Genomic DNA, 27,976 nt, shown 5'->3' on the forward strand with positions numbered 1-27,976 from the left:
GGTTATCTGGTACTGATATTATTGATTATTGTATGTCTACAAATGCAATACAGTAATCGTTGGCTCGTAGCTTCCGGCCATATGATCCCTCTGCATAATCCATTGGACTGAATATTTACTAGCACTTGTTTATGATATCAAGTGATTGTTTATAATATTGCTCACTAAAATCTGGTAATGAAACCATGTCTTTTGTCAAAGATTGACAGGACCTAGCCATTAATTACAATTGTTAACTACTTTAAAATTTCCATGCAAAAATCGTCCACCTTCAAGACTGAAAAATTCACAGAAACAGACTTTACAAACATATCTAAGACGCACATGTCATAGCAGAATTCATGTTGTATGAGCAGTATGTGTCCGTGATGCCCATATACCAAACACAAGAAACCAGAATACAAACAAGATCGCCCAGTATCGCGCTGGTCCATATTTGATCCTGGTTAGTACAACCTGCAAAAATTTCAAGAAAATTGCATTAATTCATGATAGCAACTCCTCAACTCAGAACACAGCCTTGCCAATATAGTCAGGAGGCTCTTTGATGACCAAAAACATGGCTCTTTATTGTGCAACATTAGTGGATACCCTTGAAAAAACACTAACAAGACAACCCTACGGGAAAAAAACAAACCCCCCCCCCAAAAAAAAAAAAAAAAAAAAACAAAAACCCACTCAAGTTTAGAGCAAGTTATTGCAAGATCATCTCATTCCAAATTTTGCCAATTGTAATCTAAGATATTATTTACGTTTGACAAACGTGAAAGTTAAAGAGCTGCAACTAAAACAAAATAGGAAAGTAGATGTATGTCAAAAACTAATATACTTACACATATTCTTGTCAAAAAAAAAAAAAGGAAACTTACACATAATGGTTACACACACATGGAAAGTGAGACCAATTGTGACTAGGTAGTAGGTCAAACATGATGTATTGATAAATCAATTACATTTGCAACTCATGCTGATATGCGCATTTTGTTGCAATATGTAAGTAATGAATGTAAGTATGCACGCACGCACACACAATGTATCTATTTTGTAAGTGTAGACATGAGCTAATGCTTAGGCTTCTATTGTATTTAGTAAATCACATGGTCCACTACTCCACTATATGTGCAGTGCATTTCCTTCAGATGGCTCCTATATTCTTAACATCTCGTTATTACATATAGGTGATCTCGGGTGATTAAAAAGAAAAAACAGGACAATTTGCTACAGATAGCATGAATGAACTTAAGCAAATCAAAACAAAAAAAATTCATGCACTGCATATAAATGACCTCAAAGAAAAGCAAAGATAACTACTTACAAAGCGAAAGAAGACAACAACAGCTAAGGCACAAACACCTCCAAGAAGAATATGAAGACCGTTTTTTGCTGTTTTCTGCAAATAAAAACACAGCTATAGTGTAAATCATGGAATATTATTTGATACAACTATCATTTGTGCACTGGTCAGATCATACAAAAATATCCTGCCAAACAAAATTAAAGACAAGTGCAAAAACCAAACTTAATTAGCTGTTACTTCCATATGAAAATATCAATGACTTCTCGCCAAAAAAACAGTTAAAAAGTGACTGGTTGCTCTTAAATGATAAGAAGGAACAGCAGTAACACTATATATCAATCCAAAAGGCTCACTCTGAAGTCTGAACTATACAGGGGATCAGAAGTATTCATATTCAAAAATTATATCGGGTAGCTTATCATTTATGCCCTCAAGGGATCAATTTTTCTTCCCTTGTCAGCATTTATGAACAGCATATTCAACCTAAAAACTCAGGAATCTGAAAATCTGAATTGCTGACATTTTCATGATTTATCAATCACACAGGTGTAGAGAGGCATTTGTTGTACACATGAGCTCTAGGTTATGATTCTTATGAATCTTTTCTCTTCACTTTATATAAGAAGTTAAGAACACTAGCGTAATATGTATCTTTTAGTTGCATGTTGACAAAACTAGTGATAATTCATTTTTTGAAAAATACACATTAACAAAATCCCATCCCACTTCACAATGTTTTTTTTATACAATATACATTAGTAAAAAGATATGGTCAACGCATAGTCAAATCATGGTATGATTAGATTAATACAAATCACCTTATTTCACGTGAAGAGAACAATAACCGTATTCAATCAGCATATTAATTATTAGAAACATATCATATCAGATGAGACTAGAACAATCAGACCAAAGTCATCATATCAAATAAGATGTTACTCCCGGCTCCTTGTTAACAAATAGTCATAATCCATACAGATACGAAATATGACAATTAGATAATTGGAATATACATATTAAGATATATTTAATGAGATCTCACTTTAAAATAGTATTTTTTACATATTAGCATAAAAGTGTGGTCAAAGTACAGAGATGAGATCAAATAGACTAGAATAAACAAAAGTACCTTATTTTCAGGTGAAGAAAATATACTCTCTTGTTTAACCAAGTTCTCAAACTAACCATCAATAATATCTTGGACAGGAGGTCCTCTGTACCTATGTATCTACCAAATCACCCCTAAAATGATTGTTTGACATGACTAAACGAATCCTTATTTGTTGCAGCAAAGCCCAAAGGACATTTATCAACTTCACCAATTTATGAAATTAAGCCAAAATGCAAAGTTCGTGCAGATCAGTATTTCCAGAGTAGATTTTTTTTCGGAGAATGTAACAAGTACATAGAAAAATGAAGCATGGATCTTATATTAGACAAAAATATGTACATAATTACTATGACTTCAAATTAATGTTGTAATCTAAGATTTATCTTTTCACCTTCCTCAATGAGATAAGAGAGGAATTCCACATGTAATTTAAAATTTAATATTGCAAGAAAACTCTAAATATATACAAACATTAAACCAAACGTACCCTTCCAACACGAGGAGCAATGAGCCATGCAAGAGTAATAGTAAGCAGGCCTGTTGCTAGCAAAATCCCTGTACCTTCCACAGCCCATTTTGTAGCTGGATTCTGAGGAGGCGTGACATCTTGAACAACGACATTTGCAGGTGGTTCTGTAACAACCAGAATTGCAGGGGCATTTTCACTGCTGAAATTATTATGACGGTGGTGACCATATGGATTAAACCACAAATAAACCTCACTAAGCCGCTGCCTGCGAATAGCTGCTACAGCATCAGGATCAACCCCAGAACTACCATGTACTTGTGCAGGATTAGGTACCCCACTTGCAGTCCTATCTCGTAATGCCTCATAATCTTTCAAAGAAGCAAGGACTTTCTTATAATCAGCAGTGCTAATATTACTTGCCACACATCCACATATTTCACAGACAGTAGACCCATGATTAACAAACCATTTCAGAGCACAAGCATAGTGTACAAGGGCAAGATCATTCTTACAAGCACATCCAAGTTCAATTAGTGTGTCCCGTTTATGACATGCTCCCATTTCTACATCTGAATTACAAACAAAAACCTCTCCTGCAGGGCTGATGAATTGCACATACCCAGGCTGCGTTTTCTGATTTGTGTCCACTGATGCACTACCCTCAACTTCATCATGGGCTATTTTCATGTGAGGCTCATGCAGCTCCTTCACATTATGTGACTCCTCTAGAAAGGGATCTATCCCTAAAAACCCCAAAGTAGCATCCCCTCTTCGGTCAGATTCAGCACATTGGCACACACGACAAGCGGGCAAGCCCAAATCCCTATCTATACTGAGCTGTGATGCAGTTGAAGCCCTTGAACTATTGCTTTTAGTTGGTGAAGAGCTTCCGCTACTAATTTCTAGGCTCATGGTTTCTTTTTGGCTTTCCTTACCCATCATGCAGGTTGATACGATGACCCAAAAAAGAAATACTTACAAAGTCATATATCATTCAACCAGTTCAAGTAAGACTGTAATCAAATTAATAAAATTCCGTCTGTGCTTCTCTAAGAAAAAGATGAGGTGCAACAATATCCCCATATAGATTTGGTAGGCCTGCTATACTGAAGTAAAAAAGGATAGATACAATTGAAGTTTTTAGCTCGAAACATTGTGTTGATGGCTTGATGCTTAGAATTACAGCATTATTTTCCTCTCACCACGCCGAGAAACTGTTTTCGATATAAGGAAAACCTGACTTTCTGGAGCATGCCTTGAAACCTACATAAATCACATGGTATATTTTCAATGAACATAACTAACATTTTGAAATCATTTTAAGTCCATGTAGTGCTGCAAGTGTCTCAAACATAACAAAAAAAGGGAACACATTGTGAAATCTGCATACTAGTATTTCATAGCCAATACAACAACACATAAACACATAGTTTTACTTCATTGGATCAACATGTCAAAAGCTTAAATATCACTTTAGCCCATCCAACTTCAATGCAATTGGTTAAGAAACTACCAAATAAGCAACTCCAAAGTTCCAACATCCTACATAAAAAGTTATGTTTTTATACTACCTCTATTTCATATTATGTGTAACAAATGAGCTTGTACGGACTCCTAGACAAAATTAGTTTGGTGAATGGAGAAAGAAAAATAGTTATGAATGTGATGAGTAAAGATAAAGATAATTGACAACTTAAAAAGGAAAGAAAACATTTGTTTCACATAATGTCTAGCAACCATTTTTTAGTAAATGTCGCACGTAATATGAAACAAAATTTTATAAGAGCATTGAATGCACAAAATTTCGAGTCTTTTCCCTTTTTGCTATTTTGAGTGCCACTCATTCAGAATGAAATTAAAAATATGTATATTCAATTAAGCCATAAACCAAAATAAGTTAAAAGAAAGAAGAAAAATCTAAACATCCACCCCCCCCCCCTCTCAACCTTGTCACACACTTGCATACATCAATTCATTCATTTTCCCACAAAGTTGAAGCAGCTAATAGCTAGGCTATTCAGTTGTTTTTCAAATCAAATAATTAAAAAGAAATGATGTCTTTCAGCTGTATGTGTGAGGCTAAAGGTGCCTGACTGTAATTGAATATTTGAAGCTGAGTTCATGTGAATGTCCCCCACCCCTCTCTCTTTCCGCTGAACAGTGCCAAAGGCCATGAACATCACTTATATAATGTGAATCTCCATTATACTCCATAAAAGTCAACTCTTGGTGTGTTTGAAGTTCACCTAGGAGAACTTAACTGCCTTGACTTTTATACGCACTCTTTAAAAGTTTAATATTCTCAATGCGAATGTTTTTTCAGCATATGAAGTTAGATCTAGTGAGACATTGAAAAGGCAAGGGCAAACGAAAAGAAGAGCATTCAGATATATGATTGCATAAACACAACCGCCTTGTAATGCTCCCCAAGACAAACAAAATCTCCAGGAAACATGCTACAAGCAAGTAAAGTTGGGAACTAGCTAGTACAGTCTTCACATGCACTCTACCCTCTTATATTGTGTTGCTTACAAGCCCATCCAAATACCAACATACCTAACAAATGGTAAAATACAGTCTTCTATCGACAACACACGAAAAGGGGAAAGCGCCTAATCGAGCCTCTTAGAAGGCAGCCAGGGCACATTTTAGTAATCAACATGAAACATCAGCTCGCATTCTATCCAAAAGTGTCTGAACTACCTTCATACAAAAGCTACTTGCAAAACCCTCTAAAACCCCAAATCATTTATGCCATACTTCTTACAAAAGAACCTCAATTACACAACACCAAATTCATATATACACCCAAAAGAACTTCACAAAAACTTTACCACAGCATTACAGAAAACCCAGAAAATTCTAATTACTTAAAGACATACCCAATCAAAAAAAGCAACAGAACATCCAAATTCCAAAACAAATCAAGTCAAGCAAATTCAACAAACCCCCATTAAAAATTATTATAATATAATTAAAAAAACCTAGATAAAATTAAAAAATGATTGATAATAAGTAATCAGTCAATAAGAGTCAATCAATTAAAAACCCAGATATATAAATCAATAAATTAAGCAAGAAAAATAAAGCTAAAACCAAAATATAATGACATAGAGAAAAAGATCACACCTTGAATTGGGTATTGTTGCAAAGCAAAGTAACAATGGAATCAGATGCTTAACCACCCACCAAATTAGATATATTCAATCAAAAAAACTACTGTTGAGATCCAATCCACAAAAATCTTTGTTTATTGCTCAATTTACTGAATTTCTTTCAATAATTAAAATTATAAAACTTTAATTAAAATGGTGGGATGTGTATGTTGCTTGTGATAGTGAAGTAAAGTAAGCAAGAAGCAGCAAAAAAATGGGCGGTTTTGTTTTGTGGGGAGAATTGAAGGAACAAAGTAGATGTCACGAGAAACTGTACAAAAACAACCCCACAATTAAAGATGAACTTTTGGGCATGTTAATTGTTACTGTTATTATCAAGGAATTATTTTTCTTGATTTTTACAGAGATTATTATTCTACTATTGTAAATGGAAAGGGTGTAGGCATGTTAACATCCAGTAATAATATCATTGATTGGCTTTTATTTGTTGTCTCTCTTGTTTTGGGAACAAGATTCTCTTTTTCGTTTATGATGTTAACCCTCTAATTAACGGTAGGATATGCATGCTCGGAAATATAGAGGAATTTTGAGATTTTATTACCATTTTAACTGTGAATATAGTCTTAAGATAAGAATTCTTTCATTAAAAATGGAGATAATCCTATTTTGTCTCTGCAATATCTATTTTTTTTCCCTTTTGTGAGGATTTTAGTTTGGGCATAATGAATGTTTATTTTTTAAAAAATCATAACGTACAATCCTAATTTATAGCTGCAAGGATCAAATTTTTGCATGAGATATTTATTCAATGATGAAATTTGAGGATGTAATGGCTATATACGAGAAACATATAAAATTTTTAATTTTTATGATCGAATTTAGATTTATGTTTGGTAGGATGTAATAATTTTCTAAGAAGTAACATATAATAAAGGATATAGATATATGGTGGATTCAATTATACATTTATACTGCATTAGTAACATTTTTTTTAGTTTTCTAAGACAGAGATTAGTAAGAAGATATAAATTGCCAAATTGGATATCTCTCTATATATTTATTACTCGTACTGTCGTACATACTTTATTTATCGTAAATTTTAGATGGAAAGAAATGAACTTGATGACACATTACACAAATAAGCTTAATTTTATGCCTAGGCCTTGGCCCAACATATGCCAAACCAATATAAATGTTGAATCATGCAAAGCCTAACCCTCCTTATTGAGTTGAACTATTTTATAAGAGGAGGTCCATCCTACGCCCTATCCAAGGCTCACACTTGTACCTAGAGATGGCCACTAGGTTGGGTTAACCATGATCTATTTGGACAAGCCTAATCAATAGCTCGCTTGAGCTTAAATGATGACAAATTGATGATTGATCACAGACTCAATACAACCCATCATCAAAGATAGATTGTGGTTAGGTTGGAAAATTGACACCACAAATCTAGTTAGACGACACTAATTAAATCCATCCAAATCAGATGTCATACCATTTCAAGTACAGATTGAAATACCGACACTAGCCGTTTCCCAACATGTGAACCACACACGACACACCAAGCCTAACAAGATACAACTTGGTCGAAATAAAACTCATCCCAAGTCGGATGAGCTCGAGTCAACCCATCATACACATCTCAACTTACTAAATTAGCATGTAAACTAAATTGGGCCAGTCTTGTGTTGGAATTTTAAAACCTAATTAACCTAGATCTATCAATTCACTTGCCAATCAACTCTATGTACTTAACGATATCAAAATACTACAAATAACTATCTCAGATACTCGTACTAAATAGTTGCACCTACCAATTTTTTTAGGGTCAAACTTATCAAACTTTGATCGTAAAATTTTACTTGTATGGAGATAAAAAACATAGTCAAATTAGCGTAATTGGAGCATAGCTCAATAAGCATCTTAATAATATTTATTAAAAATCTAGAGTTAAAATAAGTTATCATCAAATTAGTCTTGCATATATCAGTAAAAAAAAAATAAAATTGGTGCAACTATTTAGAAGCAGCTAGGAGGAAAATTACATTATTTCGCCTTTAATTTCCAAACAAAAAGAAAGAAAAGAAAGAAAAAAAAGAGCAGCCACCTCTTCAAACGTGCACATCACTTTATTGTGGAATGTTGTGACACATTTACATTTCCTGTCACTAAATTAAGTATGTGTTCAACCTAAAATAGATATCTCATACGGAGTATATGATATATGATGACACTATTACTCATTCTGTTTAAACAAAATAAAGTAATACTGGTGAGTGGTGACATGTTTAGTCGTAAATGGTTGTTAGTTTTGATGATTAAAAATTTAATATTTTTGAGTAGTGACTTAAATTATCATAAAAATATACTACAAGTCTACGAGTAGATGTTTATGTATATTAAATTCTTGATTAGTTTATTTTTAAAGGATAAGTTGATAAGAAATGATGATTTTTCAAAAACAAATATGTGATCTAACTATTACTAATATTAGGAAACGCAAGAATGAAGTACTCCTAAAATAAATATACTAACAACGGTAATGAAATTATACAATTATACGCAGTACAATATTATAGGAAAAATTAATGTTTATTGTGTCATCATTAGGAGTTGCATTACTTACATGAACATATTTACATATGTATTATTCCTCAAAGAAAAAAAAAAAAATTCATATGTATTAACAAGTTGACTTTTAAATTGAGTTATAATTTATTAAATTAAAATGAAAGTTGCATTTCCATAATAATTTGGTCCGACTTAAGTATATATGATGACACTATTACAATCCTATAACAAGAAATAATTACACATAGTCACATACATTATTATTATTATATTATATGCTAATTAACACTATACTCTAATTTCTCTTATATAATTCTTAAAAATGGAGGATACTGATATCAACATTTCTTCATACAATTTTCACTACAACAAAAGGAAGAAGAGGGAGAGAAATTAGAGGTCAATGGCGTTGACTTTTAGGGGTTTAAAGCTGTGTTTGGTTGTGATTTTACTATCAATAGTTTGTGGAATTCAAGGAGAGGATGAATCTGTGATTACTTTGGATCATTCCAACTTCACTGATATTGTTTCCAAACACGACTTTATTTTTGTCGAGTTTTATGCCCCTGGGTATTTTTTTTGCAACTATCTTACTTGTATTTTACATTATCTACGTACTCCCTCCGTCTTTATCAATTTATATTAATTTGACTTTTTGTGTGAGACAATTACCATCCAAACAAGCTAAGAATAATTTCTTGAAACAAAGAGAATATGTTATGATATTGTTTCCAAAGACGACTTTAATTATTTTTGTCAAGTTAGAATATGTTTTTAAAACATAAGGATCATTTTGGTACGAGAGAGTAACTTCATCGTGTCTTAGGCTCTTAGCATATTACATAAAGTTGTAGGCGGGGTACTTAAGACAGTAAGACTTGAGATTGAAACTCGTCCACAAAGATATTCTTTTATGGCTCTATACACTGCACCTAATCACAATCTCCTTTCATTCTGTCTCAGGTGTGGATTTTGCAAATCACTTGCTCCAGAGGTAATACCAAACTTAATATTAATTATGACTTTCAAATATTTTTAATCTAATCATAACTCTTTAATCAATCCTCATAATATGGTCTTAATTTTGTTGTTTTACAGTATGAGAAAGCTGCTTCTATACTAAAGAAGCATGACCCTCCAGTCACCCTAGCGAAAATCGACACGTATGAAGTTGTAAACAAGCCCATTGCTAGGCAATACAGAGTTAGTGGTTACCCAACACTTAAAATTTTCAAAAATGGAGGTAAAATTGTGCAAGATGAGTACAAAGGACCGCGAAAAGCAGAAGATTTAGTTAAGTATGCGCAGAAACAGATTGGTCCTGCATCTGTTGAGATTACATCAGTTGATGATGCTACTACTGTCATTGATCAAACCAGAAGTTTCATTGTTAGTACACTTCTTTAACTAAGATTGATTATTCGTGTTTATTATACGTGACATATATATGTGTACAAAATTATAACATAATGTTCATATGTTCATGTACAGGTAGGGGTGTTCCCTGAATTTTCAGGGGAAGAATATGAAAATTTTACCAAGTTAGCTGAAAAATTGAGAAATGATTATGAATTTGTTCATACATTGGATGCTAAGGTTCTTCCTAGAGGCGATTTGTCGGTCAAGGGACCGATGATTAGATTGCTTAAGCCATTTGATGATCTCTTTGCTGATTTTGAGGTAATTGTGGTAGATTATATTTTGTTAATTTGATATTTTCCTAGTTAATTTTGTAAGTGGTTTGTGTTAAAACGTATAATTACAAATTATTGATCATATTATTTTGCGACATGTTTAATCTTTAATATGATTCCACAGGATTTTGATTTAAATGCCATGGAGAAGTTCATTGTGAAAGAAGATAACCCTTCAGTCACGGTGTTTAACATGGATGAACCCGGAAATCCCTACATTGGTAGGTTCTTCTCCGAGAGAAATCTGAACACCAAGGTAATTAAGGCCGACCCCTTATTACTTGTACTGTCACGTATTCCCTCTACTTGAGACTAATTGTCACATTGTTACTAACGAGTTTAATTTCATATGGAATCACGTATTCCCTCTTAAGGTGGATGTGTGGAAACACTTTAAGAGATAGAATCAGAAATGAGGTTATTCGCAAGAAAGTAGGTGTGGCGGGCATTGTAGATAAATTAAGGGAAAATCGTCTGCGTTGGTTTGGACATGTAAGACGGAGACCCGAGGGTGCACCGGTGCGAAGAGTGGAAGAGTGGGACCATGGAGGGATTAAACGAGGAAGAGGGAGACCAAAGATGACTTGGTTGGAAGGAGTGAGGAAGGATATGAAGTGCATGGATTTACGTGAGGATGAAGTTTTGGATCGTAAGGGATGGAGGAGAAAGATTTATGTGGATGACTACACGGAATAATCAAATTTGGTTCATGTTAGCCGACCCCACTTTTGGGATTAAGGCTTTGATTGATTGATTGATTGATTGTTGTATATTTTGGCAGGTTACAATGATTTTGAACTTTGCTAGTGATAATGCTGCCGCACTTAAGTCCAAATATTATGATATTGCTCAGCTACTCAAAGGTGGCAAAATAAGCTTCTTATTGAGTGACCTTGAGTCTAACAATGAACGTCTTCTTAAGGTTACAAATATTACAATCTATAGCAAAACTCTTATAATTTCAAAATTTACTTAGAGTTCAATGTAACCTAATATTTAGAGACAGGAGTACGTATTATTTTGTATGAATTATTAATTTAATCTAACACGTTTTCTTTCTGTTATGTTTCAAATGATCTAGTTTTTCAAGCTCCATGAATCTCAAATTCCTCTCATCTATATACAAGGAAAAGGTGACAAAAAGTATCTCAAAGCAAATGTAGAACCTGATCAAGTTGTGCCTTGGTTCAAGAAATTCTTGGTTGAGATCTTGTCACCTAAACATTTAATTGTTTATTTTTCAATATATTTATTTAATTTTGTTATATTCGAAATTAAATTAATTTAATGCTTGAATATAGGATGGCAAGATAAAGGAAGACGTAAAATCACAACCTATTCCTCAAGAAAACAATGAACCTGTGAAGGTGGTGGTTTTTGAGAACTTGGAAGATATGGTTTTCAATTCCGGAAAGGAAGGTACAAATTTTGCTGAATATTATTATTATTATTATTATTACTCTGAAATAATTTTAATTACAAGTTTAGATTTTATTTTTATGTCTACTCATGTCCATCAACAATATTCGATCATCTTTAATGGTTGTTAGTTTTTTTAAACATATTCGTTATATTTGTCAATTGTTACCATTTATCTACATCATCATTATATTGGCAGCATAATTTCAGTAAACAAAGGAAAAACGAATATCAAATATGTTTTAGAGAGGAAAATTAAAGATCGAGTTTGTGAAATTAATTAACTAAAATTCATGATCTATGTATTACAGTTTTGCTAGAGTTCTATGCACCTTGGTGTGGCCATTGTAAGAAGCTTGCCCCAATCTTGGATGAAGCTGCTCTCTCGTACCAAAATGATCCCAATGTTTTAATTGCGAAATTTGTAAGTTTTTATTTATTTTAGACCACTCGAACTTCAAATACTAGGTATACTTCTAGTTGTCGCATAACTATGTTACAAAACTCTAAAATAAATGTGTGATTTATCAGGATGCAACTGCAAATGATATCCCAAGTGACAAGTTCGTCAAGGTTTCAAGCTACCCAACCATGTACTTCATATCATCAAACAAGGAGATAATTAAGTACAATGAAGGTAGAACGAAAGAAGACATTATAAACTTCATTCAGAAACATAGGCATGACGCGAAAGACAAGGATGAACATGCTTCATTTAAGGATGAATTGTAAAAAGAAAAAAAAAATAGCTTGTTAAAAATTAAATTTCAAGAATGGTTTAATGTTCCAAATTAAAATGACCATTTTCAAGGGGATCATCAATTGATCTAATTTTTCTCTATTTGTGGCATTTGTAGTTTTGTTGTTTAATTATGTATATTAGTCATTTGATCTTTTTATATCAAGAATCAGTAACAATTTCATGAATTCATCATATTTTTAGAAGTTTATTCACAAAAATCATTAAAATTAATGTCAAACTAAATCTCATTACTACAATTGGGTTGTCTAACACAACAATTTAAAAGAAATGTTCTCCGTTTTAAATTATGTGTAACATTTTGGTATTTTTTATGAGATATAAAAAAATTCATCGTCATTATAAACAATTTGAATTGAAACAAAAATATTATAAACCTTAGTCACACCGACAACTTACAAATAAAGATAAATTGACCTAGTTTACTAAAGCCAACTGGAGTAATATGTATGACTTTATACAATAATGTCGAATTATCGAGTCCAAAATTTTGCAATATTAATGGTCTAATTGATACAATTGTTAACGACATGATGTGCTGTTCCATATGATAGTTTTAGTTGACTAAGCTTGGTCTTCTTTAACTAATTTTCTCAATCCAACTTCATACACTAATACTTTATATCCTGACAATAATTAAGATCAATATTAATTTGTACTTTGTATTTATGAACTTGGTGACTAGAATTAGTAGTACATTTTATTAAGATTTTAAATGAATAATTATGAATTGAACTACCTATGTAAGGGTGCTTGACTTTAATTTGTGCTCTGTAATTTTCTTTTATATGCTTGAATATAAAGATAGAAAGCATAGTTTGACATACATATGCCTTTTTTTTTTTTTTTTTATGCAAAAATCTTTATGAAGTCCTTAAAGATTTTTTATTTTTTAATTTACACTTCTTTCCCTTCTAAATACCTTTCATAACATGCTCTAATGTACTTTGCAATTTGCATAGGAGCTATTGATTGGGGGAAAAAAAAAATCCGATTATGGATTTAAGATTGGTACTCAGATCATTTCTAGTTACCAATTTATTCTCCTTTTCTTTTAGCAAACAATGATATGTTATAAGTATATACTCGTAGATGATATGAAATGAAGCTTCTATTCATCTAAGTAGGAGCGGTTAGGATTACCTACTATTTTTTTTTTTTTTTTTTTTTTTTGGTGCAAGAGAGGGGCAAGCCCCAAGAATTACCTACTATTTCAGATAATATATCGATCTTTTGAGTATCAAATTGATACCTGATATCCAATATCCAAAATTTAGATTGGACTCAATCCTATAATTTATAATGCATACAAGTGATACAACACATATCAAATTGAGTTCACACAATCAAACTAGGATCCTCAATCATGATTTCATTAACTAAATAAATCACTAATAACTGTGATCAATATAGAATTATTAATTGAGATTAGATACGAATTAATCATTATGTGAGTAATTAAGGCAGATTCCCATCCATCAATAATTTATAGAAACAAACTACCACTACTTATTTATACATTTTTTTTTTTTTTCATATCTCACTATATAAAAAAATTTCTAAAAAAAAACAAATAATGATTAATAGAGCTGACCAAACCAGACCAATCAGAAACTTCCTTGACAAAGCACATCCAATAACACATCGCCACATCAGCATAACAACTATCAACGTGCTTATCACGTGACATTAAATACACTTCAGACAGTGCTCTTTCCTCACTCTATAAAGTAGAATTATTTCAAGATCATTAAATCAATAATCTCTCAAAAAAAGAAAAGTAAAAGGAAAGAGAAAATTGGTGGAAAAATGGCGCCGAGATTAGAGGTGTGTTTGGTAGTGGTATTATTAGCAACAATTAGTGGAATTAAAGCAGAAGTTGAGAAAGAGGAATATGTAATTACACTTGATCATTCTAACTTCACTAATGAAGTTTCCAAACACGACTTTATCCTTGTTGAGTTTTATGCTCCTTGGTATGTCTCTACAATTTTATTTATTTTTATTCTTGGTTTTTATTTTTTGTTAATTATGAATAATAAAGTTTTGCGTGCTAATTATTGAAAAGAGGTGAATTTCTTCTTTAGTTGTGTAAGTGTTGGAGATGATCTGTCAATTATTACGTTAGTTACTTCCTCTATCCCTAAATAATAGGATGGATTTAAGTAAATAACTCAATACTCAAGTACTCGTAAGTGTTTCCTAAAAAAAGAAAAATATACTCGTAAGTGATTACGATGAGATCAGTAAAAGAACAAATGACATAATAACATATTTATTAATTTTATTTTTATTACTATGAGTACTTGTTTCAAATATGTGGATCACATAATAGGGGGGCCATTCAATCCATGTGTTTCTCGTGGTTTTCCAACAAAATAAACATTGACGATATTATGGGATTTATTTTAAATACGGGTGGGTGTACCCGTATTGACATTTTTAGCATTTAGTTTAGTTTCATTGCCTATGCTTTTATCCACAAGTCCTTATCAGTTGAGATTTTCATTCATTTTGTGTCTGATTCTATCATCAATGATTGTGTAATTATCAATCAATAATAATCGTGGATGTCAATTACCAACTACCGAGTATTTTAATTTGTTAAAATGTTGACGTGATGATACCCTAAAGTTTGGACTTATTAGTAATTGAAATTTATTTAATTCATAAGTACTTTTCATGCTATCTCTACGTAGTAAAATACTCCGTAATTTTTTATAAGAACACCTAGACATATGAATATTAAAACACTTGTAACAAAATATAAAGTGGCTTTAATTTTTTTATCTCACAAATCTTCAATTCTTTGTTTCAGGTGTGGATATTGCAAAAAACTAGCTCCAGAGGTAACAATTACCACTTCTTAACATTAACATTAACCATTAGTCCATTACATTAATATGCTTAATTACACACCGGGATTATAGTTAAAACTTGGAAATACTCCAAAATAGTCAAATTTCTGAGATAAAAATTCTATCATTTCTATGTTAATATGTTACTTATACTTTGTATAATTGAATTAGTTTCATTACATTTTTTCTTGTTCTATTATATTTGCTTTATTAATTGTATTTATTACTAACATTTTAATACTAAAATTCTGTTTATGCAGTATGAGAAGGCTGCTGCTACACTAAGCAAGCATGACCCTCCAATCACCCTTGCCAAAGTTGACCTTAATGATGAAACTAATAAGGAGCATTTTAGGTCCCAATTCGAAATCAGAGGATTTCCCACGCTTAAAATTTTAAGAAACGGTGGAAAAATTGTACATGACTATAAGAATCAACCTCAAGTAGCTGATGACATAGTTCACTATGTGAAGAAACAACTTGGCCCTGCCTCTACTGAAATCAAATCCGTCGATGATGCTGCTAAGATCATCAGCCTAATTGAAGAGAAGAAAGTTTTCATTGTTAGTACATTCTTAGCACATTGATTTAAGAAATTTATTCTTTTTCGGACATGTAATTGAATGATGTGATATGGGAGCGAAAAGGCCTAAAACAATGTTTATTTGATCATGCAGGCAGGAGTGTTCCCAAAGTTTGAAGGGGAGGAACATGAAAACTTCATCAAGTTAGCTGACAAATTGCGGTCTGATTATGAGTTTGGTCATACATTGGATGCTAAGGTCCTTCCTAGGGGTGATTTGTCTGTCAAAGGGCCGGTAGTTAGATTGCTTAAGCCATTCGATGAACTCTTTGCAGACACCAAGGTTAGTGTGGAAGTGTGGAATGAGTTTTCTTGGCAATTGTTATTTTTTAAAGAATTTGCTGTTTCTGAAATACATAAAGTATATTTAGAGATTGTGACAGTTTTTATGTATATCAGCAAATTACTGATTTAACTGCTTTTCCTCTTTATAGAATTTCGATTTGGATGCCTTGGAGAAGTTCATCCAAGAAGAAGATGTGCCTTCGGTTATTCCATTCACAATGGATCCCGGAAACACCTACCTTCGTAAGGTCTTCTCAGGTCAAAACACCAAGGTAACAAGATCTCTTAAACTTCCTATTATTTGCGCATGAAATTCAACTGATGTACCCTTGCTTTGGTACTTTCCATTACAACACAGTTTAGTTTTATGAGTACTTGAATCACTAAAATTGTTTATAATGTTTTGATGACTTCCATGCATTCATCTATGATCTTTATGTTATAGCTTGATTTTCTTATGCAAGTCATTAACACTAATTCGCTGTATTACTATTGCAGATCATTATGATTTTGGACTTGAAGAGTGAGAATGCTGCAGCATTGAAATCCCGGTTTAATGATGTCGCAGTCCTACTTAAAGGGGACAACAAATACTTTCTACTTGGTGATCTTGAAGCAAGCAAAGATCTACTCAAGGTTCATGCAATGTCCCTTCTGATTTTACCATAGATCGATTTTACCTAGGCTTTTATATCCATTTGAATGATGATATGACTGAGACGATTGATTTTCTTACTGTAGTTTCATTCTTAGGCTGATACAGGACTCTTTTGTGACATCTCTGACATTAACAAATACTTTCACAACATGTCTATCTAACCAAGTTTTCTTTGTCTGTATTTTGGGAAAAAAACAGCACTTCAAGCTTGACGAGTCTCTAGCTCCTCTCATCTTTATTCACAAGACCGAAGCTGAGAAGTATCTTCAGACAAATGTGGAACCAGACCAACTTGCTCCTTGGTTCAAGAAATTCTTGGTAATTTTTAATCTTGTGATCAAGATTTTCTCTGTTCTTAAACTGTATTATTATTTGCACAAACGTAGTCGGTCCATTCTTAGTGAGCAAATTGAATGGTTGCAGGATGGAAAGTTAGAGCCATTTTTGAGATCACAACCTATTCCTGAAGAGAACAATGAGCCTGTTAAAGTTGTGGTTCTTCACAGCTTGCAGGACATGGTTTTTAACTCTGGCAAAGAAGGTACAATTCGCGCTACAAGTTGCCTAATGCTTCTTAACTTGATTAGAAGTTCTTTTAAAACTCTTTCTGCTTTCCTTGATCATGCCATATTTGATGAGTTTATGTGCTATTTTTTATCTGTCTTTGCAGTTTTCCTAGAGTTCTATGCACCTTGGTGTGGTCACTGTAAGAACCTTGCTCCGACTTTGGATGAAGTAGCTGTATCATACGAAAAGGATCCTAACATCCTGATTGCGAAATTTGTAAGCTCTTTAATTCATCTGTTTTTGTTTCACTTGAAATTTCATTTTGGCTAGTGAGTGAAGCAATAAGAAAAACTGATACATTTTTTTGTCCTGTTTTGTTCTGATATATTAGGATGCAAGTGCAAATGATGTCCCAAGTGACACATTTAAGGTTCAAGGCTTCCCAACCATGTTCTTCATAACTAAAAATAAGGAGATAATCGAGTACAATGGCGGTAGGAAAAAGGAAGACATTATTGAATTCATTGAGAAGCACAGGACTGATGAGAAGAAGAGTGAGCCCGAGATCAAGAGCGAATCAGAGAAAGCAAGCAGCAATGTTGATGAAACAGTTGCAACCAAGGATGAATTGTGAAACTCTTATTAGTTCAATTGTTTCATATAAGGATAATTTTATCCCATTTGTCTTGACCCTTTACCAATAAAAAGGTGAAAGCACACCTATATTTCATGAGTTTGTTAAATGCATCTACTAATTATGATCTCAAAGGATGAATTTGAAAAAAATAGATGCACATCATTATTCACTTTTGTGCAAGGTAATCCAAAAATGTAGAAACTTGAAAAAAATTTAGGCAAGGAAAGCCGGGAATTAATTGCTCCACTTGCTTGTTGAAAATAAAAGTACATCAAGTCATCATACCCCGTAATTCTCTAGAGAACATTCAGAACAATTAAAGAAATTAATGATCAAATATGATTTCGGAGATTATAAAAAACCAAATGAATCTCATACGAGTACAAATAAAAGAAGTAAAAATCTCCTAAATAATAATCTCTTGTAACACACAAATTTTATGTGTGATTAGTTAACTAATGTTGTTGTGGATGAGCTATAGCATCTTTCTTCATACCCCAATCATGAACCCTTAAATGAAGTTCAGCAGCAGCAATCAAAAAATGAACGGCTTGGATTGGACTTAAGATGTCAACCATATTTCTAAGAGTTCTCAACCGTAGATCATCAGCCCTTCCTAAAATCTCCTTAAACTTGTCTTCCTTAGAGTCAAGTGTTGACTCAACTCGTTCTTTCACTAACTCATTCCCAACTCGCCCTATACTTCCCGAGTCGCGCATTAACTCGGTAGCTATGTGGGATAGCTCAACCATGGAGGTATCGGCTACGGTATCTTGGTGAGCTGCAAGAGTTTCTGATAGCTCTCTTTCTTCTCTTATAGTTTGAGCTTGCAACTCGTTGACTCGGTTGAGTTGACTCAGTGTTAGGTCACCTAGGTTGGTTGTGCGCAACCCCCTTAGTAGCTCACCGAACCCCGCCTCGAAGTGCAACCCGGCTACCGAGTATAACAAGTGGAATGCTGAGCTCGGTCTCCAACCACCAATCCATAGGAAGGACTCCTCGAGGTGGGACCGCCACGAGGGGGTCATCATCCCGAGGACGTCGTGCTTTACCGACTCGTACTTGATTCGGTAGTAGTTCTCGTAGTGGCACATGACCGGCTCACGAGCTCGCGTAGAGACCAAGTCAACTCAGGACGTGGCTGAGTTGACTCGGCGTGAGCCTGGGACGCGACCTTGAGCTCGTCAAGGTCGCGTGCCTGGTCACCGAGCCAACGCTCGAAAAACCCACCAAAAGATTCAACCCCAGGCTCGGGATCCAGGCTACAGGATCCCGAACCCTGGGTGGATGAGGAGGACATAGATTTCTCTAGGTGCTTGCCTATATTCATGTAGTACATAGAGAGACCAATTGAATATAATTTGATGGTTTGTTTATGTTATAGACTAGACAACATGATCATATAATATTTGTGGAAGAGAAAACAAAACAATGTAATGTTGTTGATCAAATTGATGTAGATACTATGGTTTATATATGCTAGAATATGTACAAGTAGTAGTGGAGTAAAGTGTAGGAATACAAAGGGAGATGAACCAGCAGGGTTTCCTCTGTTTCACAAATTCCAATTAAGCAAGTTGCATAATTAGATTTACGTAAGAAATGCATGGTGAGATGACGAGAAGTAAAGGCATGTGAACAAAAAGGTATAAATTGGTTGGTTATGAACTGGAAGTACAAACTACAACCCCACTTTTTTTTGTTAAAATTATAATCTATGACAGTTTTTGGTTGGATTTGGCGAGTTGGTAGAATTATTTGCAAGTAGATTGCGCACGTACCCAAAGCGTAAGGTGTAAGAGTTAGTGCGTAACTCACTAATGCATATGGGTATAATTGAACGACTAAAACCTTGCATAAGGGTTTGCTTATTTTACGAGGACAGCTAATTAAAGCTTTGATGGTATTCTCAGGAGGTTTCACGTAGTATAATAATTACGCTGTGTGACTATGCAGCTCCTATACAACCCTGTCAATAAGGGGGTTATAGGAATTTTAATACTATCTCCGTTAATATTTAATTGAAACTTTAGGGTATTATTTGACTAATTTGAGAGATATAAAATATTCCAAAGTTGCAAGTAAATGTTAACGGATGTAGTAGTTAATGGATAGATGGAGCAGTTAGTTATTATTCGTCTTGTAGTCATGTAGAATATACAACATTTACATAGGATATTTTTTGTCAAAATACAAAGTACTTCGTATTGAATCAGTTTGCACCATCACAACATCAATTTCGTCCTAAAATTATTAAGTGTGCAATAAAAGGGCCACACTCACTGACTCACACCACTCTCCTATGCCCAAACATTGGATAAAGCGTAAAGCCCATGTAATTCCTTTTCATAATAGGAAAATGCTATACATATACTTCTTATATGTAAGGAGCTTAAAATAGTAAAAGCAAATGAAAATATAACATTAATTACACTGATTTGCGTGTGATCTTCTCATACAATTTTAGTTTAATACGGAGTATCAAATTAGGAAATATATTAAATATTTACGCTTAAGCCAAAGGGCTACATATCAATATTTTAAATTATCAATATGTAAAATTATAAATTTAATAGGTTGAAAATATAAATCGAAACGAATCTAGCAAAACCTTATATGACTATATTATTTCTAAGCCTTAAATCATACGGAGTAAAAGTTAGTCTCTTTTTTTTATTTCTTTTTTTATTTTTTCTTTTCTTTTTTTTTTAATTTTTTAATTTTTAATTTTAATTTTTTATTTTTTGAAGCCATAACATTTGATCCCATTAATGTAACCCCTTTACCCCTTATAGTTGACAATAACATCATTCACCATCAAAATAAAGTACATGAATAATATACAACAACATAAGTTATAACATTACAGGTTTTTTTAAAATATTAAAATCACAAGGCTTAGGCTTATTATTCTACTCTTGTAATTAAAGGAAATCATGGGCTGGGCTGAGGCCCACCAGGCCCAACAAAACCACGGGCCTCCTGCAAACTCTTTGCATGTTCATCTTTTAATTTACCCCACTCATGCACCCTTAGATGAAGCTGAGTATCAGCTATCAAGAAATGAACGGCTTGGATTGGAGTCAAAATGTCAACCACACTCTTAAGCGTTTTCAGCCGTAGATCATCCGCTTTCCTCAATATATCCTCCAACCCATGCTCCTTTGGTGCTAGAGCCGTGTCAACTCGGTCTTTCACTGAGTCAACTCGGTCGTTGACCGAGTCAGACTTCTGAGTTGCTGACTCAGCATCCCGCTTTAACTCGGTGTAGTTCTCAGAGAGCTCAACCATGGATGAGTCAGCCATTGTTTCTTGGTGTGAGGCTAGAATCTCGGTCAACTTTCTCTCTTGGAAAACGGTTTGCTTTTGTAACTCGTCAACTCGGACGAGTTGACTCATTGAGAGGTTACCGAGATCGTCCGAGTTGACCCCGCTTAGTAACTCGCTGAGTCGGGCCTCGAACTGTAGCCCGGCCTTAGAGTATAGCAGGTGCACGGCCGTGGTGGGCCTCCACCCTCCGACCCAGAGGAAGGCGTCCTCGAGTTTGGATAGCCAATCAGGGTTTAACACGAGGAGGACGTTGTCCTTGATCGACTCGGATCGGGCTCGGTAGAACTCCTCGTAGTGAGTCATGACTCGGTTGACGAGTTCTTGGAGAAGCTGAGTCGACTCAGAGTGGGTTTTGACCATGGACTTGAGCTCCTCCAGGTCCCGCTCCTGGACCTGGAGCCAGTCCAAGAAGAACTTGTTGAAAGGTGCAGGTTTAGATTCAGACCCAGACCCAGACTCGGATTCTGACTCAAACTTGCGTTTTGGTATGTTAGGGTTAGGCCCTGGCTCGAGTGAGGATATGGGTGAGTTTGAGTTGGATGATTGCATAATTGTTGCTTTCAAAGTAGTGCGACCAATGATCAAAAGAAAGGACGATGCCTAGCTTATATGCGCTAGTAGGCTTGCTAGCTAGCTTAGTTGATGATACTGATCAATGAAAGGGTGGTTACGAATGAACGATGTTAGTTGCACCATAGGGTATAGCATAAAGTTTGAACCAAAACTACATGAGTGTACTATGACAACTACTTATAGTGTACTATGACAGTGAAGTGGCATGCATAGTGTATGTATGCACTTACATTGAACTCAAAGTCGGCTACCAAAAAAAATGTTTGAAAAAGGAAGTTAACCTGCGCCGTCATTGTGTTGAAGAGGCTTCTTATTTGTTTTAGAATTTAATGATTTAGTGTAAAATCGTAAGGACTAAGAAACTAAAGAAGAAATTATGCAAGTGGGATTAGAAGGTCTTTGAGTCATGGTAGACATCAGATTTTTTGTAAGTAACGTATGGGACAAATGTTTGTATATGCTTTGAAATAAGAACAAACATAAAATATTTTATAACACACTTCTACAAAAGTCCCAGGTATAGTATACTTAGTTTATTTGATAATAATAATAATTAAAAAAAAAAATTGTTACAATTTTTTTTTTTTTTGAATGGAAAAAACTGTTACAACTAGCTTTAATAACTTCTTTATTTTTGGTGTCAACGAACTATAAACTATCTTGCTAGATTAAATATTTAATTCTTGAGTGATGTTTAAAGTGTAATATCAAGATTTTTTGATATTATTTAATTCTTTTCATCTCTATCTATCCCAAAACTGTTGAGATCCTATCCTCTAGAGTTTGAAAATTATAGAGTTGTAGAGTTGTGAGAGTGAGAATTTTTAATTATTTTTATTGAACTTTTATTTTTTTTATTTTGAAATGCATGCAAGATGAATATTAGCCATTGATCTTTTGTGGAGGGTCTAGATTTATTAAACTCTATAGAGTTCAACTCTAGAGGATCCAAACTCATCCGAAAATCAATTATATATCGATGATATCACGGAAAAATTAATCATTTGTTACATAATTGACCTTCTGTTTTTGAATATAGAGTATTATCAAGTTAAATTGCTTCTTCTTTCATTTATTTTTGGATATTGTAACACTTATTACTATATTGATATGACAAAGGAATATTATAAAGTATTTCAAAAAAAATGATATCATCGATCATTAATAATTTAGAATGAATACTAGATACATTGTCTAACACTCACAATATACAAGTGTTAAGGCTAATCTGATCTTATTTTAATTAATCAAATAATTTACTACTTATTGATTAATTAAATAATTATAAGACATAACAATAATTAAAAATTAATAATAATTAACAATAATTTGTTAACAATAAAATGATCCTACACAATATCATCGTCATCAATTCAAATATGATGGGTTAAATTAACCAGAATAATAAGAATTAACAGTGAATGATGTTTTAAAAAAGGTCATCATAATAGAGAATAAAATTGCTGAGACAAGTAATCTATATTTTTAGAAAATTATTTCCATTTCAGGAGATATTTGTTCGTCGAAATCTTTAGATATTATCATATTTTTTTGAATCATATACTATATATATACGAAATATTATTTAAACATTTGACAAACTTATAACTTTAAACTTTATCTAAGTATTAACCCAAACCCACAATTGGATCATTGAAAATTGTAATGTTCTTCAGGCCCTAATTCAATTGGATGAGGGTAAAGATGCACTCTAACCCATGAAAACAAAATTAAATACATGTGAGTGTTTGGCAATAATAAATAGATAATATTGTTAAATACTTTACAAAGTTAAGAAACTAGTTATATTGTCATGTGATTTTGGAATTGAGCATCTTTAAACTTGTAAATATATATAGTAATGGACAAAAATAGGCAGGGATTCATGGGTTCATAGTAAGGACCTTTGTTACGGTGGGTCGGAGCCCAGGCCCCTTAATCTTTCTAAGTTTTTGTTATATGTAATATAATAATTTGTTAATTTATTTGATAATACATTCTTTAAATTAAAGTGAAACCGTTTTACAAAACTCAAATGCAGTGTTTTTTTCTTAATGAACAAACTTAATGAATTTTCAGTCTTTAAAACAAAGACCGAGGGAGCATGCAATTCAAGTAAATTTAATCAATTGGTTATTGAAAAATAAAAACCGGCAATTCAAAAGAAGAGTACTTATAACGTGAGACAAAAGAGAGAAAATGCACGCTAATGTCTAATAATTACAATTAAAAAATTAGGGCATAGTCGAGGATCAAACCTTGGTATAAAATGAGGGTAAAACTAAAAAGGTAGAAAGACTACTTGTGTATTGTTATGGCTTTTTATGTGTATATCTTGATTGAATGCTCATTACTTATATTTATAGTTGAAGATAGAGTTTTCTAGAATACTAAATCAGGATTCATCATTCTTATAGCCATAATCTTGTAATCTAGAATTTAATTCTAGAGAAATGAAAAGCAATAATTCTAGAGAAATGAAAAGCAATATTAACCATGCATGTTATGCTAAAGCTTTTAGAATAGGCATAAATACTCCATAAAAACAATAGGCCTTTAAAATTTGGGCCAGGCCTTTGCAATTTAGGCCACACCCAACAAACAAATTTTATAAACTACTCGTAAAGAATACACGCTTTTTTTCTTTTTTTTTTTTCTTTTTTTTTTTTTTTGTGACAAGACAAATTTGACAAGAACAAAGTTTTACTATTGAACCTTTTGGATCAATGTCAAACAATTAAACTTACAAGATTGTTAATTACTTACGTATATAGGTATATACAAAGTACATGAATATTATTCCACAAAAATACAAAACGTACAGTATTATTAGTTATTTATTATTGTAGGCTTGTTAGTTGTTACCATATAGCTGAAGAATAACATACAAGTTAGAAAAACAAGTCTAGGTCAATCATTGTCCTATGAAGATCTCGGATATTTTATTCTTTAATTAATAAATTGTTCAGTGTGCGTTCCTCAAAAATATAGCTGAAGAATAACAAGTTAGAAATCCATACATTACTAATTTATTATACATTTTTTTTTTTTTTTTGTCAAGTTAGAAATCCATACATTACTAATTTATTATACATTTTTTTTTTTTGTCATGACTACGATTATTAATTATGCATATACACATAGTAATATAATTATGTAAGTACTGACGAAAATACATACTTGTATAGTTGTATAGTACCTTAATATTCACATACATATCTTATAATAATGCTAAATAAGATCGGAGTACTAATAATACTTACTAACTTACTAATTAATAACATAAAAAGAATGACATATTAAATAATTTAGTTGAAATGGAATTTGGTGAATTAATGTTGTTGGTTAGCATCATCAGCATCTTTGTCCTTCCCCCATTCATGAACTCTCAAGTGAAGCTCAGCAGCAGCAATCAAAAAATCAACGGCTTGGATTGGACTTAAGATTTCCACCACTTTCTTAAGCGTCTTCATCCGTAGATCATTAGCCTTCCCAAATATCTCGTTTAACATATCGTCTTTATGCCCTAGTAGTGTCGACTCAGCTCGCTTCTTAATTGGCTCGGTCTCAACTCGCTCTCGGGTTTTCGACTTGCGAGAGAGCTCAACCATTGAGGAATCAGCCACGGTTTCTTGAAAAGAAGCTAGCTTTTCGGTTAACTCCCTCTCTTCCTTGATTACATTCATTTGTAACTCGTCGACTCGGGCGAGTTGACTCGGTGAGAGTCCTCCAAAATCGGCGATTTTCAACGACCCGTTGAGTAACCCGTTGAGTTTAGACTCGACGTGCAACCCTCCAATGGTGTACAGAAGGTGGAATGCCGTACTAGGTCTGCACCCGCCAATCCAAAGGAAGGCATGCTCTAGGAGAGACCTCCATGCAGGGGTTAGCATGCAGAATACGTTCTGCTTTGCTGACTCCGACTTGACTCGGTAGTAACTTTCATAGTGACATATGACTCTGGTTACTACTCCCCGTAGATTCTGAGTCAACTCGTCTAAGGACTGAGTTGACTCAGTGTAGGCCTTGGCGGCCAACTTGAGCTCCTCGAGGTCTTTTTGTTGCTCGAGGAGCCATGTCTCAAATACCCTGCCAAAGGACTCCAGCCCACGACCGCCGCCACCCTCGGTATTATCATACGCATGTTTGTGAGCCCCTTCTTTAGTCTTACCCCATGTATGAACTTTGAGATAGATGGAGCTGAGCCGCAGGAATAAAAAGTTGGACGGCTTGGATTGGACTTAAGATTTGCACCAAGTTTTTGAGTGTTGTTAGCCGTAGATCGTCCGCCTTACCGAATATCTCCCTTAAATCATTTCCATGATGATACACCTCAGTTAGCACCGAGTCATCGTCTGATGACTCGGCATCTTTCTCCTTTGGAATAACTGGCTCTGCAAGAGACCGAGTCAATTCGGTCTCTTGCTGGATTGTGAGCCTTTGCAACTCGTCAACTCGGACGAGTTGACTAGGCAAGATGTCTTTAAACTGCCTCATGCCCACCCCTTTAAGCAAGTCGCTGACTTCAACCCCGAGCTGCAGCTCGGGGTTGAAGTCTAGCAAGTGGAAAGCCATACTAGGTCTCCAGCCGCCAACCCAGAGGAAGGCGTCCTCAAGGTAGGAAGGCCAAACATGGGATAACAATAGAAGAACATGTACACTATCCTTAATTAAGTCGGACTCGACTCGGTAGTGATTTTCGTAGTGAGTTATGACTCGGTTAACGAGTTTGGTAAGGGTTGGAGTCCACTGATCAATTTCAGACTCTTTAGTCTTGGACATGAACGCCTTACGGTCTAGCTCTTGAAGTACTAGCAAATCATCAAGTACTTCTCTAGCCATGGTTGGGTAAATTATAAGTTGGATGATATAATGTTTTTTGTTTTGTATTTTTGGTATGTAGGCTTAATAATTAATGTATATAATGCTTCAATACATTGACCCAAATTATATAGGCCGATAGGCGTATAAAGTCTCCTGGCCACCTCATAAACAAACCCCTCGTTAATCTACGTACAATCTACTACGGAGTACGTAGTAGATGAAACAAGTACACATGCATGCACGGTACAAGCTCGTGGTTTTGTTGAGCGAAATTTGTTTTCTCGAATTTTGTTCTTATTATACGAAGTATATCACATGCACCACGTTTCACTAAACTTAATATTTACGACTACTCCGTAACATTTATGACTAAAGTTTAAATAAATAGGTAGAACTAATTCTTCTCGAGTGCACCATACGTATGGTGTACCCGGTCAATAAATACAATAACAAAAAGTATATACAGAATTACAGAAAAGAACATGCATGTTATTGTTTTGTAAACAATATATACGATACCAAGCTCTCATAATATTTTCTCTCTCTTAAATTACTTTTTTTCCAACAAACAATTTAAGATTTCATTTTCAGATATCAAAATTTAAAATTTCATTTACAAAAGTGGGATCTTTTACCAAAATGGCTAATTTGACAAAAGTATTTACCAAAACAGCTAATTATAAAATATAATTCCCAAACTAGCTTAATTTATTGATTTGAAAGGATATTAATTATTTTTTGTATTTCTTTGAACCGGTTCGGTTCACTTTATTTTTTTTTGGTTTTATTTAAAAAGAATTAGGTTTTTTTTTTAATTTTGGTTTTATTTAAATTCTAATGCCATGGTTTAAAATATACCATTAATTTGCACAATAACAATCAACATAATATGTACTATGCAACAATTCTCAATTTTTAAAAAAGTTACACAACTAACATAAACAACCACTCAAAAAAATGATCCAAACTTCCAATCAACAAAAGAAAAAAAAATACAACAATTTTTTTTTAACACATAAAGATAGAAATAAATATAGAGGGATACCAGTCAATTCTCCAGATAAACAAAATTTGTTTATCTGGGGGTATAATTGTCTTTTCAAGTAGCAGTGGAGGTATTTTGTTTATCTGGGGGTATAATTGTCTTTTCAAGTAGCAGTGGAGGGGTATATGCGTCTTTCAATGTACTACTTGAGGGGTACATTTGTAATTTCCTCACCAAACAGTAAAAGCAAAAAGCAAACAGTAATTGAACAGTACTTAATAAATGACCCTGCTTTT

The 27,976-nt window shown here is 33.6% G+C and overlaps 5 protein-coding genes and 1 pseudogene across 5 annotated transcripts; 2 read left to right on the plus strand and 4 right to left on the minus strand.

The window, feature by feature from the left end:
* Nucleotides 1-145: 145 nt before the first annotated feature.
* LOC145604763 (uncharacterized) lies at nucleotides 146-6,271 on the minus strand. The gene is made up of 4 exons (XM_081660708.1): nucleotides 6,007-6,271; nucleotides 2,896-4,140; nucleotides 1,316-1,390; nucleotides 146-456 (listed from the first exon to the last, which is right to left on the minus strand). Exons 2-4 carry the CDS (start codon nucleotides 3,817-3,819, stop codon nucleotides 340-342), a joined length of 1,116 nt encoding a protein of 371 aa, XP_081516834.1. The 5' UTR covers nucleotides 3,820-4,140; nucleotides 6,007-6,271; the 3' UTR covers nucleotides 146-339.
* A 2,699-nt stretch (nucleotides 6,272-8,970) lies between these two features.
* Nucleotides 8,971-12,494, plus strand: LOC145606273 (protein disulfide-isomerase-like). Its single transcript, XM_081662299.1, has 10 exons — nucleotides 8,971-9,137; nucleotides 9,531-9,561; nucleotides 9,666-9,956; nucleotides 10,059-10,247; nucleotides 10,386-10,517; nucleotides 11,043-11,183; nucleotides 11,343-11,462; nucleotides 11,563-11,680; nucleotides 11,992-12,104; nucleotides 12,212-12,494. Exons 1-10 carry the CDS (start codon nucleotides 8,971-8,973, stop codon nucleotides 12,410-12,412), a joined length of 1,503 nt encoding a protein of 500 aa, XP_081518425.1. The 3' UTR covers nucleotides 12,413-12,494.
* Nucleotides 12,495-14,202: 1,708 nt separating this feature from the next.
* LOC145603741 (protein disulfide-isomerase-like) lies at nucleotides 14,203-18,174 on the plus strand. The gene is made up of 10 exons (XM_081659717.1): nucleotides 14,203-14,416; nucleotides 15,259-15,289; nucleotides 15,559-15,861; nucleotides 15,976-16,164; nucleotides 16,316-16,438; nucleotides 16,665-16,802; nucleotides 17,023-17,142; nucleotides 17,248-17,365; nucleotides 17,495-17,607; nucleotides 17,723-18,174. Exons 1-10 carry the CDS (start codon nucleotides 14,250-14,252, stop codon nucleotides 17,963-17,965), a joined length of 1,545 nt encoding a protein of 514 aa, XP_081515843.1. The 5' UTR covers nucleotides 14,203-14,249; the 3' UTR covers nucleotides 17,966-18,174.
* Nucleotides 18,175-18,423: 249 nt separating this feature from the next.
* Nucleotides 18,424-19,298, minus strand: LOC145606274 (protein DOG1-like 3; annotated as a pseudogene).
* A 1,604-nt stretch (nucleotides 19,299-20,902) lies between these two features.
* On the minus strand, nucleotides 20,903-21,847 carry LOC145606275 (protein DOG1-like 3). The gene has a single exon (XM_081662301.1). The coding sequence runs from the start codon at nucleotides 21,845-21,847 to the stop codon at nucleotides 20,903-20,905; it is 945 nt and encodes a 314-aa protein (XP_081518427.1).
* A 3,356-nt stretch (nucleotides 21,848-25,203) lies between these two features.
* LOC145606276 (protein DELAY OF GERMINATION 1-like) lies at nucleotides 25,204-26,713 on the minus strand. Its single transcript, XM_081662302.1, has 2 exons — nucleotides 26,167-26,713; nucleotides 25,204-26,054 (listed from the first exon to the last, which is right to left on the minus strand). Exons 1-2 carry the CDS (start codon nucleotides 26,711-26,713, stop codon nucleotides 25,204-25,206), a joined length of 1,398 nt encoding a protein of 465 aa, XP_081518428.1.
* Nucleotides 26,714-27,976: the final 1,263 nt, after the last annotated feature.

Source organism: Chenopodium album, chromosome 22, assembly GCF_948465745.1.
Source record: "Chenopodium album chromosome 22, dcCheAlbu1.1, whole genome shotgun sequence".
NCBI classification, from domain to species: Eukaryota; Viridiplantae; Streptophyta; class Magnoliopsida; order Caryophyllales; family Amaranthaceae; genus Chenopodium; species Chenopodium album.

Coding starts and splice junctions, on each gene's coding strand:
- LOC145606273 (XM_081662299.1), top strand. CDS start 8,971: ATGGCGTTGACTTTTAGGGGTTTAAAGCTGTGTTTGGTTGTGATTTTA. Junction 11,184..11,342: donor ACAATGAACGTCTTCTTAAG/GTTACAAATATT, acceptor CAAATGATCTAG/TTTTTCAAGCTCCATGAATC. Junction 11,681..11,991: donor TTTCAATTCCGGAAAGGAAG/GTACAAATTTTG, acceptor TATGTATTACAG/TTTTGCTAGAGTTCTATGCA.
- LOC145603741 (XM_081659717.1), top strand. CDS start 14,250: ATGGCGCCGAGATTAGAGGTGTGTTTGGTAGTGGTATTATTAGCAACA. Junction 15,290..15,558: donor GCAAAAAACTAGCTCCAGAG/GTAACAATTACC, acceptor CTGTTTATGCAG/TATGAGAAGGCTGCTGCTAC. Junction 16,803..17,022: donor CAAGCAAAGATCTACTCAAG/GTTCATGCAATG, acceptor GGAAAAAAACAG/CACTTCAAGCTTGACGAGTC.
- LOC145606276 (XM_081662302.1), bottom strand. CDS start 26,713: ATGGCTAGAGAAGTACTTGATGATTTGCTAGTACTTCAAGAGCTAGAC. Junction 26,055..26,166: donor TGATTTAAGGGAGATATTCG/GTAAGGCGGACG, acceptor TCTATCTCAAAG/TTCATACATGGGGTAAGACT.
- LOC145604763 (XM_081660708.1), bottom strand. CDS start 3,819: ATGATGGGTAAGGAAAGCCAAAAAGAAACCATGAGCCTAGAAATTAGT. Junction 1,391..2,895: donor TTGCTCCTCGTGTTGGAAGG/GTACGTTTGGTT, acceptor TTTTATTTGCAG/AAAACAGCAAAAAACGGTCT. Junction 457..1,315: donor TTGTTGTCTTCTTTCGCTTT/GTAAGTAGTTAT, acceptor AAATTTTTGCAG/GTTGTACTAACCAGGATCAA.
- LOC145606275 (XM_081662301.1), bottom strand. CDS start 21,847: ATGCAATCATCCAACTCAAACTCACCCATATCCTCACTCGAGCCAGGG.